The sequence below is a fragment of the Caenorhabditis elegans genome, chromosome IV, assembly GCF_000002985.6.
Source record: "Caenorhabditis elegans chromosome IV".
Taxonomy (NCBI): domain Eukaryota; kingdom Metazoa; phylum Nematoda; class Chromadorea; order Rhabditida; family Rhabditidae; genus Caenorhabditis; species Caenorhabditis elegans.
In genome coordinates this window covers 3,231,274-3,247,028 of record NC_003282.8, presented here as the reverse complement: position 1 = coordinate 3,247,028, position 15,755 = coordinate 3,231,274, and the positions used below count along the sequence as shown (strand labels likewise).

The 15,755-nt window shown below is 36.0% G+C and overlaps 1 protein-coding gene and 4 non-coding genes across 14 annotated transcripts in view; 1 reads left to right on the top strand and 4 right to left on the bottom strand.

Moving 5' to 3' along the window:
- Positions 1-15,755, bottom strand: part of phkb-1 (Phosphorylase b kinase regulatory subunit) — a gene marked incomplete at both ends in the record, with an annotated part of 30,165 nt that overhangs the window by 5,576 nt on the left and 8,834 nt on the right. Inside the window, 9 exons of one of the 10 annotated variants that reach the window (NM_067902.8) lie at positions 1,317-1,554; positions 3,484-3,574; positions 5,413-5,472; positions 6,580-7,059; positions 7,820-7,955; positions 8,804-8,959; positions 10,056-10,229; positions 11,327-11,515; positions 15,426-15,575. In NM_067902.8, the coding sequence (NP_500303.4) occupies positions 1,317-1,554; positions 3,484-3,574; positions 5,413-5,472; positions 6,580-7,059; positions 7,820-7,955; positions 8,804-8,959; positions 10,056-10,229; positions 11,327-11,515; positions 15,426-15,575 (1,674 nt within the window). Of the gene's footprint in view, positions 1-1,316; positions 1,555-3,483; positions 3,575-5,412; positions 5,473-6,579; positions 7,060-7,819; positions 7,956-8,803; positions 8,960-10,055; positions 10,230-11,326; positions 11,516-15,425; positions 15,576-15,755 lie in introns of those variants that run through there. The other 9 variants (NM_171301.7, NM_001380129.1, NM_001380130.1 and 6 more) reach the window with 9 other exon arrangements.
- Y67D8A.7 lies at positions 13,366-13,510 on the bottom strand. Its single transcript, NR_053032.1, has one exon. It is a non-coding gene; the product is annotated as an Unclassified non-coding RNA Y67D8A.7 (non-coding RNA).
- Positions 13,679-13,775, bottom strand: mir-58.1. Its single transcript, NR_000454.2, has one exon. It is a non-coding gene; the product is annotated as a pre-microRNA mir-58.1 (primary transcript).
- On the bottom strand, positions 13,726-13,867 carry Y67D8A.6. The gene has a single exon (NR_053030.1). It is a non-coding gene; the product is annotated as an Unclassified non-coding RNA Y67D8A.6 (non-coding RNA).
- Y67D8A.9 lies at positions 15,266-15,344 on the top strand. The gene has a single exon (NR_053029.1). It is a non-coding gene; the product is annotated as an Unclassified non-coding RNA Y67D8A.9 (non-coding RNA).

The window sequence follows — 15,755 nt, the reverse complement described above, 5'->3', positions numbered from 1 at the left end:
ACATTAGCATGTCGGCGGCAGGAGTCATCAGATAAGAGAGAGAGAGAAAGCGGATTAGAAACTATTTCACTTGTGTATGTGTGTGTGTGTTTTTTCGGAATGTTTTTGATGCTGCTGATGAGCTGAGCTGAGCTCTTCAAATCTATCAAGAGCTCAGCTACGTAGGCATGATATGGCCTAATAGGAGGTGGTAGAATTGGGGAATGGTGGGGATCAGGGATCTCTTCGAATTTCAGGAATTTTTTAAAATTTTTGCTAATTTTGAGAAAAAAAACTTTCTACAACTTTCAAAGAAAATCGACAATTTTTTGGTTAATATCGAAGGGAATCGGCAATTTTCAGAAACTTTTTAAAAAGAAAATCGACAATTTTTTTTAGTAAATTTCGAATAAAATCGAAACTTTTCAGCAATATTTAAAGAAAATCCACCATTTTCAGCAACTGCGGAAAAAATCGGCAATTTTCAGCAATTTTTGAAGAAAATCGGAATTTTTCGGCCCTATTCTAAAAAAATTTAGTAAATTTTGAGAAAAACCCAGGAAATGTTGGTTTTGGAGAGAAAATGGAGATTTTTTTTCAGAAAACAGGAAATAATTTTTCTTGAAAAAATCACAAAGTTGGTGATTTTAATGAGAAAATGAATAAAAATAAAATTTGGTTTTTTTTCTAAAAATTTTCCATTAAATTATATCAATTAGAACTTCTTTTTTCTTTTCAAAATACGAAAATTAAATAATTCGATTAAATTTTCCGAAAATAGAAAACTGACGAATGCGGTCAAACTTTAAAACTCAACTCCTTTCGATTTTTAATAATTAAAAATTATGCTTCTACCGGATATTCGAATCAGGTCTCACAGCAGATAGGGTCAGGTACGAATTATTTCAAACAAAGTTCAACAGATTACAAGATTACGGTAAGTAGTCGGAATTATGCAGAAAAATGCGTGCGCCTTTAAGTATTACTAAATTTTTTAGATTTTAAGAGAAACTTGGATTACTGTATTCATTAAAGGCACATGTATTTTTGCGTGACCTCGGGGGTTACTGTAGCTTTTGATTGGAAAATCGCAAAAATTGGAAGATATCAGCAAATTATAATAGAAAATCAATTTGCCGGAAATTTCCAATTCCGGCAATTTGCCGATTTGCCGGAAATATCTAATGTCTTAATTGTTCAAAAATACCTATTAAAAAAATTAAACTCAACATGAAATAATAGTTTTCCGGCAATGTTCGGTAAACTTTTTCAATTTTCTCAGAAAGTGTGCAATATTTTTTTTCCAAGTTTTCAGCATAGAATGTAAAGCCCTATACCTCAACGAGCAACTGCCTATACTCAGGATGTGATATTCTGCTAAGCATCGCCTCAATCTTATAAGAGAACGTCAACTCGAATCTTGTCATATCGCTGAGTGTCGGCTGTTGTGGTAGGAACTGATCGGCAATGATGATTCCATGCGTTGATCTTTCCAGTATCGTCCAGACTCGATCGTAAAAGTTGACCGGCATCCGGTTGAGTGCTCCGTTGAGCCGGCGGGTTTGCAGAGAGGATCTGGAAATTTAAAAGTTTGATTTTTTTTCAAATTGTATTCGATAAAAAGCAAATCTGGGGTTGCGCGGCAATGGCCGAAATTGCCGGAAATTTCCAAAACCGGCAATTGCCAAAATTGCCGATTGCCGGAAATTTCCAAAACCGGCAATTGCCGAAATTGCCAAAAATTTCAAAAAACCGGCAAATACCGAAATTGCCGATTGCCGGAAATTTCCAAAACCGGCAATTTCTGAAAATTTTCAAAACCGGCAATGGTCAAAATTGCCGGAAATTTCCGAAACGTCTTTTTTCCTATTTTTTTTTCTTTCAAATATATTTTTATCAACTTCTAATTTTCAGAAAAATTGAAAAATCGTACAATTTGTAATAATTTTTGGTTCAAATGCAGCTGTATAGTTTAGTCATTGCCTCACTTGCAAAAAAAAAATCTAAAAATTTCAATTTCAATGATATATTATAATTCCGTGTATTTCACTCACACACATTATCACTTTGTGTGTGAGTGGAATACACGGAATTTGACAAATCACAAAAATTCTGACTACAACATTTGTAGCGCTCTGCTGTGCCTACGCGTTTCCATTTTTCGTGATATCGTGTTGTCAGACAACTAACATTTATTATTGTATTTTCGGGGACGTCCGGTTTCAGTGAAATATTTAGATTTTTAGAACTTTAATAATAATTAATACAGCAGTGTATTTTAAAAAAAAAATTACATGAAATATCTAAATATCTAAAAATTAAATAAACTGACATTTTTTGTAAATTTGATAAATTTTCAGTGATTTCTGTGATTAAAAGGGGAGTAGAGTTTGTGGGGAAATATATGTTTCTGACTCTAATTGTGCTCCTGATACCGAATATAGATGTGAAAAAAATTTCCCTGATTTTATATTAATTTTTAAAATCCGCAAATCCATTGGATGCCTATATGTGAGATTTCAAACGCAAGATTTTCCCGCCAGAGACGCCCCTCCCACGAAACCGTGCCGCACATGTGGGTTTACGAGATTAATTTTTTCCTTATATTTTTATTTAATTTTTTGCCGATTTTTCCATTTTTTCGCTGTTTTATATCGAAAATGTTGTTATTTAACGTTAATTTATGCCTTTTTATTGATAAAAATCAACAAAATTCCATTAAAGATCCATTTTCAGCACAAAATCGACGCGAAACGAGGTGGAAGCAACCATGGACAATAAATTTATCATTATTCCGTGTGTAATACTATTGTTTTTCATAAAAACCCAATAAATATATTATAAAACTATTTATTTTCAATAAAATTTATAAAAAATCACATTTCTGGGAAAAAACATTGTGATTTGTAAAGGAAATATGATGAGTATTTGAATGAAAATTGGAATTTACCGACTAAATCGACAAACTGTTGATTTTTTAAAGATGTTTTAGGCCCAATTTTTTAGCGAACGGAATGCTTTTCACTTTTAAATTGTTTTTTGAAAATGTTTTTTAAATGAAATGCCCACTTTTCCTAGAAACGTCGTGTCGCCGTAATTTTCCTTGTTTTCCGTCGATTTTGTGCTGAAAATGGTTCTTTAATGGAATTTTGTTGATTTTTATCAATAAAAAGGCATAAATTAACGTTAGATAACAACATTTTCGATATAAAACAGCGAAAAAATGGAAAAAATCGGTATAAAATCAAATAAAAATAGAAGGAAAATATTCAGCTCGTAAACCCACACGTGCGGCACGGTTTCGTGGGCGGGGCGTCTCTGGCGGGAAAATCTTGCGTTTGAAATCTCACATATAGGCATCCAATGGATTTGCGGATTTTAAAAATTAATATAAAATCAGGGAAATTTTTAAAATTTTTTTCACATCGATATTCGGTATCAGGAGCACAATTAGAGTCAGAAACATACATTTCCCCACAAACTCTACTCCCCCTTTAAACTTACAACAAATGCCAATTAGTTCTTGTCATTAGCGCAGTCACGACATCTTTTACAACTGTTGGAGATAGGTCGTAGATGCAGCTCTTCTTGAATTCTGAAAATTTGAGAATGGTGTCGTATTGGAGATTTCAATGTTGATTCTAGTACAACTTCACACATGCAACATGTTATCTACATAGATAGTTTGACACAAGTAGTATTATTATTATTAATTCTTTTAGATGTGGAATATCGTCAGCGCGTTTCTCTATATCATAATTAGCTACTCTAAAAATTTTCTTCCGGCAAACCGGCAAAACGGCAGCTGCTGAAAATGTTCACCAAATTCAATGTTAATCAAAATTGTACGCCTGCATCTATTTTGAAGAGTAGGCAAATTCTATGAAAATATCTAGAAAAAACGGGAAAATTTTCAAAAAAAAAACACAGTTTTAAGTGTTTCTGTCTTGTGAGATATCGCTCTAAAAACTTCCGGCAAATTGATCTTCGGCAAACGGCAAATCGGCAATTTGCCGAAAATCACAATTTCCGGCAAACCGGCAATTTGCCGACAAAAAAATTGCAGAACGGCGTGAAGCGGTAGGTCGGAGGCAGGCGTCAGGCACTGAAACCTGCGCCTGCCTTCCATGGAAGCTTTATTCTGCAATGTTCAAAAGTGGGGGTAATGCTCGAAACTTTTCAAAAAGTCCAATTTTTTGGATTTCTTTTTTTCCATTTACCAAAACTTAGATTGAAATTTCTTAAAGTGTAAAAACGCAAATAAACTTCAAATCAAATCCGCAATAGCGATATTCCACCTCCAAGTCAAAAAGCCCACGGCGTGTAAATTGGTACCTCTGGCCTAGAAAAAAGCTTGAAAAACAAATGTACGCAATTATGAAAATGCGCGTGGTGTTTGCGGACTTGACTACCGTAGTCCACATAAATTTTAGCAATTAATACTTCCCGGTTTAGTTTTATATGAAAATTTCGTTGAATTTAAGCAAAAAATGCATTATCTTATCGAAAAAGAATAAAAGAAACACTAAAATGATATGAAATTCGAATACAAAAAATATGAACTGCGCATTGAACGAAACAAAGCAGTTTGAAGCTGCATTAAGGAACGACGCTTTTAAGTGTAAACTTGTGATGGTGGGTATACATTTTATGTACTTAAATTGTTCGAAAACCTTCATTTAGTCAATTGGTAAAGTTTCAAAAACTTTGTGAATCTAGTTTTTGAAAAAATTTCAAATTTGTGGCAATTTTACTGATTTTTCGTGAATTTCCGAGCTAAAATTGAAAAATTCAATGTGAACTTGTGACGGTGGGTATGGATTTTATGCACATAATTTGTTTGAAATAGTCTACCAAGTAAACTGGTGAAGTTTCAGAAACTTTGTGGACCTAGTTTTTGAAAAAAGTTCAAAAATGTGCCAATTTTGTCGAATTTTAGTGGTTTTCGGAGCTAAAATAGAAAAATTCAATATGAACTTGTGACGGTGGGTGTTATTTTTTTGCACATAATTTGATTATAATAGTCTACCGAGTAAACTGGTGAAATTTCAGAAAATTTGTGGATCTAGTTTTTGAAAAAAATTCAAAAATGTACACGTTTTGACGCATTTTCCTAATAATTGCCTGATAAATCAAATTTCCACCTTTATTCAGGAAAATAATCGTTTTTAAATGTGATTTATTCATTTTAAAAACAATTTTTGTATATTTTTGTAGTTTTGATCCATTATAATGTCTCATTCATCGATTTTCAATGACATGAAAAATTTAAATTCAAATTTCGCGCGCTTTGCCGCGGCCATGGCCTAGGATTCTCACTTTTCACTTTTCGCTAGGCCAGATTTACCAATTTACACGCCGTGAGCCACGTCACGGCACACATAAATGGGAAGTTTTTTTTCACTCATTCAAGGAAAGCTACATAATAGTTACCCTCGATAACTTTTTCGCGGCGATATTTGGTACGAATCAGTTTTCGTATAAAATCCAGCTCTGGAAAAGTTGGGATGGTGGAAGGAAAATAGGGAAAAACACGTGATGTCAGGGTGTCCCAATACGGCTTGATCTACAAAAAATTCGGGTATATTTTTCCCAAAAAATGTTACGTCAGCACGTTCTTAACCATGCGAAATCAGAAGAGAACTCTGCGTCTCTTCTCCCGCATTTTTGTAGATCAACGTAGATCAATCCAAAATGAGACACTCTGACTCCACGTGGAAAAAGGGAAAAAAGAACACAGGAAAATTTGAAGGGTTGGCGGGAATTTGAAAATTATAGGATAGATAGCACGGCCCCTCCTAGAGTGTTCATAATTATTGGAGCGCACTTGCGTGGCACCTAACAAACTCCAGAATTCGCGGGAATCCGTTTCGCGGGGACAGCAGTTTTTGGCTATTTTTGACTTCTAAAGAAAAAATGTTATAGTTTTTGGTTTATAATATTGTTGAGAAGCATCATCCAAATTGAAAATGTGTAAAATTATGAAATTTGACCGAAAACTGAAGGTTTTACAAAAATGAGTTACCACGGCTTCCTTTGAAATGTATCAGAACCGTCAGTTTTTCGATTTCAGTGTCGTAAAATATGCCATTTTGTAGAGAAAAGTTTGTTTTACAAAAATCCATTTTTGAAATTATAATTGTTTAATTCCTAGTTTAAAAATATTCAAAAAATCAACAATTGTACGTTAAAATCTTATTTTTTCGATTTTTCAGGTTTGGATTTTTGTAAAACAAACTTTTCTCTACAAAATGGCATATTTTACGACTCTGAAATCGAAAAACTGGCGCGGTTCTGATACATTTTAAAGAAAGCGCGTGGTGACTCCTTTCTGTAAAACCTTCAGTTTTCGGTCAAATTTCATAATTTTACACATTTTCAATTCGGATGATGCTTCTCAATAATATTATAAACCAAAAAATCAGAAAAATAATTTCTATTAAGCCAAAAATAGCCAAAAACTGATGTCCCCGCGAAACGAATTCCCGCGAATTCTGGAGTTCGTGAGATGCCACGCGCAAGTGCGCTTCAATAATTATGAACACACTCCAGGAGGCCCGGTGTATAGTTAAAATATTTTCAAACTTTTACGCGCCGCACCTGTAGGAATTCCAGTTGTTCCTGGAGTTGGTGGAGTTCCGGTGCTCACACCGGAAAACTTTAGTGCTCCGGTAATTCGAACATAGTTCAGGAGCATACTAATTGCGTCGGAGAGCCATGAGAGCCGAATAGTGAGAACTCCTTCGAAAACCTGCGGGTTATGGGACATCAAATCCGAACAAGCAATAATCAATTCTTGATGGAAAACCGCCGCTTGTGGCTCATCGGCCGGGCAACATTCAAAGAGCAAACGATTCAAATCGCTTGGAGCAATTGGTCGAACGATGATCTCTTCGCGGGCTCCCGGACGATTGCGAACTCCCAGAGTGATTTGTTTTCCACGGACGAGCATGTTAGTGATAGCTGGAGCCAGTGAGTTCATCGCCTTGTGAAGTCGTCCGGCACAGTAACGAACAAGCCACCAGAGACGGAGTTGACATGCTCGGCGGTACACCTTTTCGAGACGTTCGCGGAGTGTGACTGGAAAAATTACGACTTTGGTAGGTTTTTTTTGACATTTTTTCGAATAAAGCATTAATTCTGAATTTATTTTTTTTTGTACTTAATTATTTCGGGAACACAAAATTCTGAGAATGAGTATTGCGCAAAACATCTCGTAGCGAAAACTACAGTAATTCTTGAAAGAACTACTGTAGCGCTCGTGTCGATTTACGGGCTCGGTTTGAAATTAATTTAAATAATTCGCTTCTCAATAAAATATATACTGAAGTTTTCGCTTCGAGATATTTTGCGCGTCAAATGCGTTGTGCAATACGCATTCTTAGAATTTTGTGTTCGTGTAATCTAGGCTTTTTCGAATGTTTTTTTTTTGAAAAATTGGATATTGTTTTGTTTTTTTTTTAAAGATTTTTCAATGTTCCGATATTTCCAAAAAATCATTTTTTAAATAGCCTTAAATTTCGGCAGTTTTTCTTACTTTTTAATGTTGAAAATTTTTAGTTTTATTTTAAATTTATCCTATTTTTCGATTTTCTGATATTTCCAACAAAAAAAAGTCGAAAACAATTTTTTTTTGTTGATAAATTTCTGACATTTTCAATTGTAGTTTTTCCAATTTTCGATATTTTTGGAGACACTATTCGTCCTGAAATCCAAGAAAAAATGTTCAAAATTATAGAAATTCAGCCGAAAACTGTGAAATTCACTGCAAAAAAGGTGCACACTTCTCCTCGAGGAGTACACGAATTGCGTAAATCGACACACATTCTTTCATTCTTACAATTATGTACAAGAAGATCCGGGTGAGTTCTCGACCAGAGAATCCAAATGGCAAAAGCCAACAGTCTTGGCCGTTCCATATCGTCTTTCTCAATAATTTGAAATAGTTCGTGATCTGTTCGAGGTGTCACATCTTTCTGGAAAAACTTTCAAATGTTGAAGGAAAAATGTTTTTGCTGTGAATGGATGCACTGCAACTTTTTCCTCACGAGGGACGAGGAAAAGTGGTTTCTAGGCCATGGCCGAGGTGCCGACAAGTTTCAGCGGCCATTTATCTTGCTTTGTTTTCCGCATGTCTTCTTTCGTTTTTCACTGATTTTTTTCGTTTTTTCTTAATAAAACTGATAAATAAATATTTTTTGCAGATGCTAAAACAATTTCCAAGTAAAAAAATTATGTATTCAGTGGGCAAGCAGCGGTGAAAGTGGTCAAAATGATGGATTACGGGAATACAAAACCTAAACTTTTTCTGAAACATGATACATATGATGCTTAGATGCTGAAACTACCTGATTTTCATAACGAGACCGCTGAAAAAGTTTTGAGGTTTCCAAAATTCAACTTTTTCGGTGAAAAAGTCGAGATTTTCGCACAAAAAGTTATATTTTGAAAACCTCAAAACTTTTTCAGCGGTCTCGTTATGAAAATCAGGTAATTTCAGCATCTAAGCAGCATATGTATCATGTTTCAGAAAAAGTTTAGGTGTTGTATTCCCGTAATCCATCATATTACATTGCCCACTTTTACCACTGCTTGCCCACTGAATACATGATTTTTTTACTTGGAAATTGTTTCAGCATCTGCAAAAAGTATTTATTTATCAGTTTTAATAAGAAAAAACGGGAAAACGCTGTGAAAAACAAAAGAAAACAGGCGTAAAACAAAGCAAGATAAATGGCCGCTGAAACTTGTCGGCCCCTCGGCCATGGCCTAGAAACCACTTTTCCTCGTCCCTCGTGAGGAAAAAGTTGCAGTGGGATGGTACCTCATGTGTCATATCATCATCATAACCCTCTTTAAGACTTAATCTCGAAAAGATTGCCGAATTATCGTGTGTCTCCTCCATTATATCGATATCAAATTCCAAATCATCGGAATTCGCGAAATCAATGTGTTCTATGCAGCAAGAGTTGAGGAGTTGCTGGAAAAATTCAAATTTCGAAAACAATTGGTATTACGGGAACACGAAATTCTAAGAATGCGTATTGCACAACATGTTCGACGTGCAAAATATCTCGTGGCGAAAACTACAGTAACCTTTTGAATGAATGCTGTAGCGCTGGTGTCGATTTACTGGTAACTGCGTAAATCGACAAAAAAAATCGTATTTGAAGCTTATAGAAATTGGTTCAAATAAAATTGATCCTGCCCGTAAATCGACACTACAGTAGTGCGGTAGTGACAAAATTAGCTACTGTAGTTTTCGGTATGAGATATTTCGCGCGTCAAGTCTGTTGTGCAACACGAAATTCAGCTAGTTGGTTTCTATTACAGGAACACGAAATTCTGAGAATGCATATTGTACAACATATTTGACGCGCAAAATATATCGTAGCGAAAACTACAGTAACCTTTTAAATGAATCTGTAGCGCTCGGGTCGGTTTACGGTCTCGATTTTTGAAATGAAAATTTTTTTTCTTCAATTTTTTGATTTTTTGCAGGGATAACTAAAAACGAAAATTTTTTGCTTTTTCAAAAAAGGAAAAAAACAGTAAAAATAGGAAATTAACCATAAAATTCATTTTCCACGAAGAAGGAGAGAAATGACTGAAATTATAAGCTATTTTTCAACAAAAAATTCAAATTTTTTTTGAAAAATTCTCGCTTTTCGATTTTAGTAAATGTCAAATTTCAAAATTATCGTTTAGTTTTTTTGTCATGTTTTTCTTTCAGTATTTTTGATCGATTAATAAATGATTTCCGTAAATCGACACTACAGTATAAAGTTACTGTAGTTTTCACTACGAGATATTTTGAATATGTTGTGCAATACGCATTCTCAGATTTTTATATTCCCGTAATATAGTTCGAATAACAAATTTTCGAAAGCCTGAACAGTGATCATACGGAATTTGGAAAAAAAGCGCTAAACTGATGCTTTGACTCAAAATTCTAGTTTTTTTGCAACGAAAATCTACAGCAGAATTCGATTCTAAATCCGGCATGTCCGATGCATCAAACTTTTTAGAAACAATATCATTCGTCCTACACGTATTTAAAAACTCTTTCCCCATACATGAACTCTGCCAAGTCGAACACGAATTCCGTTGATATGTCCATTTTTGAGCTGAACAAGAAGATCCAAAATGTGATCAAAATACTCTCCAGCCACGTTTTCCTCTCTCAACACCACACACATTGTCGGTCGACCAGCTAGCTTCCATCTCCGAGCAACGAATTCAATATCTCTCTGAAATTAATTTCACGTTTTTGCGTTTTTTTTTTTTTCAATTTTTGGCAAATCGACACATTTTTCTAATTAGAAATTTTTCTTAAAATAAAATTTTTTTATTTCGTGCCTTTTTTCGATTTCTCGGAGTTTCTCAGAAAATTGGAAAAAAAATCGAAAAACATTTTTTTCGGAATTTTTTCCAAATTTTGAGTAATTTTTGGTACTTTTTTTTATTTTTTCATCTTATTTTATTTTTCATTCAAAATTTTTTTTTAGAAAAGTTGAACATTTTTGTAAATTGATTTTCGCATTTTTTTCGCGTTTTTTTTTCAGTTTAGCAAATAAAATTTAGGTAATTTATCTATTTTTCGAATAATTTTTGTTTTAATTTTTTTCTCAAATTTTCCGAAAATTGTAAAGACGAAATTTTTCCAGTTTTTGACTAATTTCTGTTAATTTTTTATATTTTATACGAATTTGAAAATTAAAAAAAATTAAAAAATTAAAAAACAATTTTTTTTTGCAATTTTTCAAGTATCAATAGGAAAATTTCCATTTCTCGGTTTTCTCCTGCAATTTTGAAAAAAAAAAATTTTGTTCGTTTTCTCATAAATCTTTTTTTTCCCAAATTTATTTTTTAAAAGAGTAGAATATTTTTATATTTTTTAAATAACAATTTTGATCAATTTCTGATCAATTTCTACGTTGTTTTTTCCAGTTTTTCAGTAATTTCCGGGAATTTTTTTTTGAATTTCCACTTTTTTGCAATGTTTCAAAATTCAAGCGGAAAATTTTCAATTTTTCAGTTTTTTCCTACAATTTTAGTTTTTTTTTCAAATTTTTTTGGAATATTTTTTTTTCGAAAATGAATACCGAAATTGATAACCGAAAAATCATTATGTACATATATATATATATATATTGAAGTGTTAAGTATCATACACATATCCCATTGTACTTCATCTGACTAGTATTACTAGTAGAGATGAGTACCAGATTGTCAGCGGGACGTCCTTCAGGTGGACTAATCCCTCCAAGCGATACGGAAAAGTGTTTCGCACCATGACAATTAATTCATATTAATATTCCAGTTACTGTGCTGTCTGTCTACAAACCTTAATATCGTCAATGAGAACCGCCGGATCCGAGCTCACATAAAAGTCTTTGACCTCGAAAAGCAATGGATAGCAGAGCACGGTATCGCCAAACACTCGAAACACTTTCGAAGTACTCAATGGACCGAATGGACGTTGTGGACGGCCCGAAAGATCAAGCTTCTTGTCTCGGCCCAGACATTCGAAGACCTGAAAATAGTTTGATATTAGTTATTGGTAGTTTTAAGCTATCAGTGAGTTTTCTATTTCACTAACAAGATTGCCTTTAAAGGTGCGGGTAGTCAAATTATTTTTATCGCTTTATTAGATTCAAAATTGTCTGAAAACACCGAATTTCATAATGAAACTTCTTGAAAACTTCTCAAAAAAAGTTATGACGGCTCAAAAATAGCCTAAAATTAGTTAAAATTCGAAATTTGAATGTCGAAGCGGCTGGAAACAATTTTTTTTTGAAATCACCATCAAGTTTTGAGTATACAATGTATTTCTCTTGCGTTTTCAACTTCATTTAGATATTTTAAAGTCGATACACGGCGAGATTTTTACTTTTTTAAAACCAAATCTCACGACTTTAAAATACCTAAATGAAGTTGAAAACGCGCAAGACAAATACATTGTATACTCAAAATTTGACGGTGATTTCAAAAAAAAAATTGTTTCCAGCCCCTGCGACATTTAAATTTCTTCAAATTTTAACTAATTCAACGCTATTTTTGAGCCGTCATAACTTTTTTTTGAGCAGTTTTCAAGAAATTTCATTATGAAATTCTGTGTTTTTAGACAGTTTTGAGTCTAATAAAGCAATAAAATAAATTCGACTACACCACCTTTAACGGATAATTGATAATGGGCTTGTATATCGTTTAAGTATACAGAAAACTTGCAAACAATTTTACTAGATTTTTACATAGGAAAATGTTGCTCAATGGTTGCTTCTTTGTTCTGATACATTTTTTCCAGAAAAAAACTATATTACAATTTAAGACTTCCCCAGGTAAGTCTTCAAGTGCATATCTTCTATTTTTTTCTATTTATCTCTCAATTTTCAAACTTTTCTGCAGTAGTACCCAACCCTCGATGAAAGTGACAGCAGTGGTCAACTAGGTCACTCTCTTTTTTTCGAATGAGAGAAGGGAGAAAAACGAATGTCATTCGAGGTTAAACAATTCCATGATGAAGATGATCCGCCGACATTCTCGATTCAAATTCGCCAGGAGAAAAACGGAAACACACATGATGATGCGGTTTCTGATCACAAATGGTGGTGATTCATCCATTTCAACAAAAATGACGATAGATTTTCAAGAAAAAGAGATAAAATCGATATGTGGAAATTCCAGACGTTCTATCAAATATCTTGTCGTATCACATAGCTAATGGTGATTCATAGACTTATCGATTTGTAGCAAATTTAGAACAAGTTCGCGAGAGTTTTTGAATGTCTAAGTTTTATTTTCAGATTATATACTATGTCATATACCATAATTTAATGGAGATTCATAAATTTGTTGGAACTCCAAGCGACAATCAGAAGTGTTACACCCGGCTGTCCTGAAGCAAATTCTAAAATTAAGCCAATCTCCACAAAAATCATAATTTTCTATCAGTATCCATATTTAAAAGTAACATATTGTATATACTGTCGTGTGCCAATTTCACAAAACTTCGAACAACGCAAAATCGATTTGCAGGACCTTCAGGTTCTCGAAGTTAGAAGTTTTACAGAAGTGTTGCAACCGGCTGTCCTTTAGAAAATTCTGAAACCCTTCATAAAAATCATAATCAATATACATATTGTTGAATAACTGATCATATATCATACGCCCTTTCGCGTTCTCATCAATCTTGAATGTCCTCCACTGTTTTGTACGATAGCAATCATTCTTCATTCGGGAGAGGTAAATTTGTAGAAAACTAAAAAAAAAGAGATGCTGTGATGCAAGAGAGAAGAAAAGAGACAGTTGTCCTTCAATCGATTATTATCTTTCTCTTCTCCTCCGTCCGCCGCTGCTGCTGCTGCTGCTGCTGCTACAACTACTATCCGTTTGATATACGGACCGGCCCGCGGGCACACACTTGCGTCATCGCTTCTCCGCTCGCCTGTGCTGCTGCTGCTGCAGAGACCCTTTCCCATCAATCGTTTAGTGCGCACATTCGGCAAAAAATCTGTACACTTCTTTTTTTTTTTGGCTTTATGTGTCTGTGTTTGAGTGTATAAGTGAGCAATCGTGTGCTCACACGTGTTTGTTCTGCAGCAGCGGCGGCGGCGACGGAACGCTCAAAACGATATGCACTAATAGTTTGCCTCTAAAACAAATCTCCCATACCTTCCGTTCCGTATTATCAGAGGTCACTCTAGCTCAGTCCATTGCCGTACTGAACGATCTCATCCCTATGGTATTGGACGAAGTGATGAGATGCGAAGAGTAGGGCAATGGATATGACGAGCATCGGGGGATAGGTCGAGAGGAGCCACTGAAGCCGGGATAGTAATACTAGTTGTAGTGGTAGTAGTAGTAGTGTTGAAGTAGGCCATCTCAGGTCGTTTTGCCTCTAGGTGTAGGACTGAACAACGACGAGACGGGATGAATAGAAATGAATTGGAGAAAGCGGCCGGGGTCGATTGGGACGACGACGACGAATGGGAGGAAGCGGACGGGCGGGCGATCGGACGGGCCGGGACACGACGAAACGATTGGGAGAATGGAAACGGGAAGGTGAGCGCGCGGAGTGAGAGCGAGCGATCGAGTGAGCGAAACAGAGAGAGAGTGCGTGTTGGTGGTGGTGGAATGTGGGCACTGTTCTCTGACCCGGCCTATTTATACGGGCCCGCGGTCGCTCTCGGTTCGTCGCGCTTTCTTCCCCTCGCTCGTCTCCAATCTCTAACTATAGTCGGGCGGCGATAGAGGAGGGCGGTGCTTGTGTGTTTGTAGCCGGACGGGACGGCCCCGGGGCTCCACCCATCGATGATATCGATTGTCCACGTGTATCAAGGTGGTTTCATGCTGATGGCTAATCAGCGAGCGATGATATCAAGCGAATCAAGAGATTTATTATGATGGGTGTGTGTGTAGAGGGGGGGGGGGGGGGGGGGGATATCATCCTAATAAAATTTGGAGATCAAGACCGTACTCTTGCAGTTCTAGATTTGGCCGGAAATTGACAATTCTCCGGTAGTTTTTGAGATTTTGGCCCAAATTTTTCAAAAAATTCGGCAATAGTCTACAATTGCTACGATTGCTACACGTGGTGTCAGGGTGTCCCATTACGGTTTGATCTACAGAAAATGCGGCGTCTCAACTCCGGCATTTTTTGTAGATCTACGTAGATCAAACCGAAATGTGTGTGACCTAAGCTTTTCAGCCATTTCTCATTGGTCGAATGATTTACTTTCCAAGTTCCGTAGAGTTCCAATCCTGATGGGCTCTCGCCAATTATGATGATGCATCGTTGGGAAAAGACAAATGAGTCGACACGACCGTCCGGCGCCTTCTCAACCGGCACCCCTGTTAGTTCAAACAAGCACACGCACTATATATATGTGTTTACAAATTGTGCGCAAGAGCGGTGTACTACCGTCATCACCAAATAAGTACGCATAGACCCGGCGGCCGGCTTCACTCAAAAAGAGGGGGGTCCTCCAAATGACAAATTTGTCTCTCAATCTGTATCGGTTTGTCCGTCGCGCCGGCCCGACAATGCTGTTTAATCGTCGGGGGTCTCGGAGACAATATGTACATGAAACGTACAGAAACTATGCGTGTGTGTCTGTGTCCTCCTACCATCACCATCACCTTATCATATCTTTTCCGTGTAGTAGTGATGATAGACAGTGAAGAAATTTGTGTGTGTGTGTGTGTTTGTTAGGGGTTGAGAAACGACGAGAGCCTCGGAAGACGAGTAGCCGATTGAAGAGAGCAAGAGAGGAGAGAAGGGCGTAATAGGTGACAACTGACACATACACGTTGGCTGGCTGGCTGGCTGGCACCAGAGAAAGAGCAAATTTTAATTACACCGGACTCTCGCGGGAGATACCAAAAGGTAACGGTTGTGGTTCAGAAACATTTTAGACCGAATTTGAGCCAAAATTCGGTATTACCTTAACCATCCTCCAACTCGGCCAAATTTGAACGGGCTCCACTTCATGAGGAGTTTGAGTTGTGATTCCGTAGGTGGAGAGCATCATTTGAAGGCGTGGAGATTCGGAGATTAGAGCCACCTGCACCACTGGATCACCTTCCATACTTCCCTGAAAATTTAAAAATTTAAAAATCTAAATTTGACAGACTAGTCACTAGTAGTCATCTGGCCTCAAAAGCTGAAATTTTAGGCCGGAAAAGTCTGAAGATCTAAAATATCTCGGCTTAGGTTTACACGTGATGTGTCAGAGTGTCTCATTTTGGTTTGATCTACGGGAATTGCGGCGGGA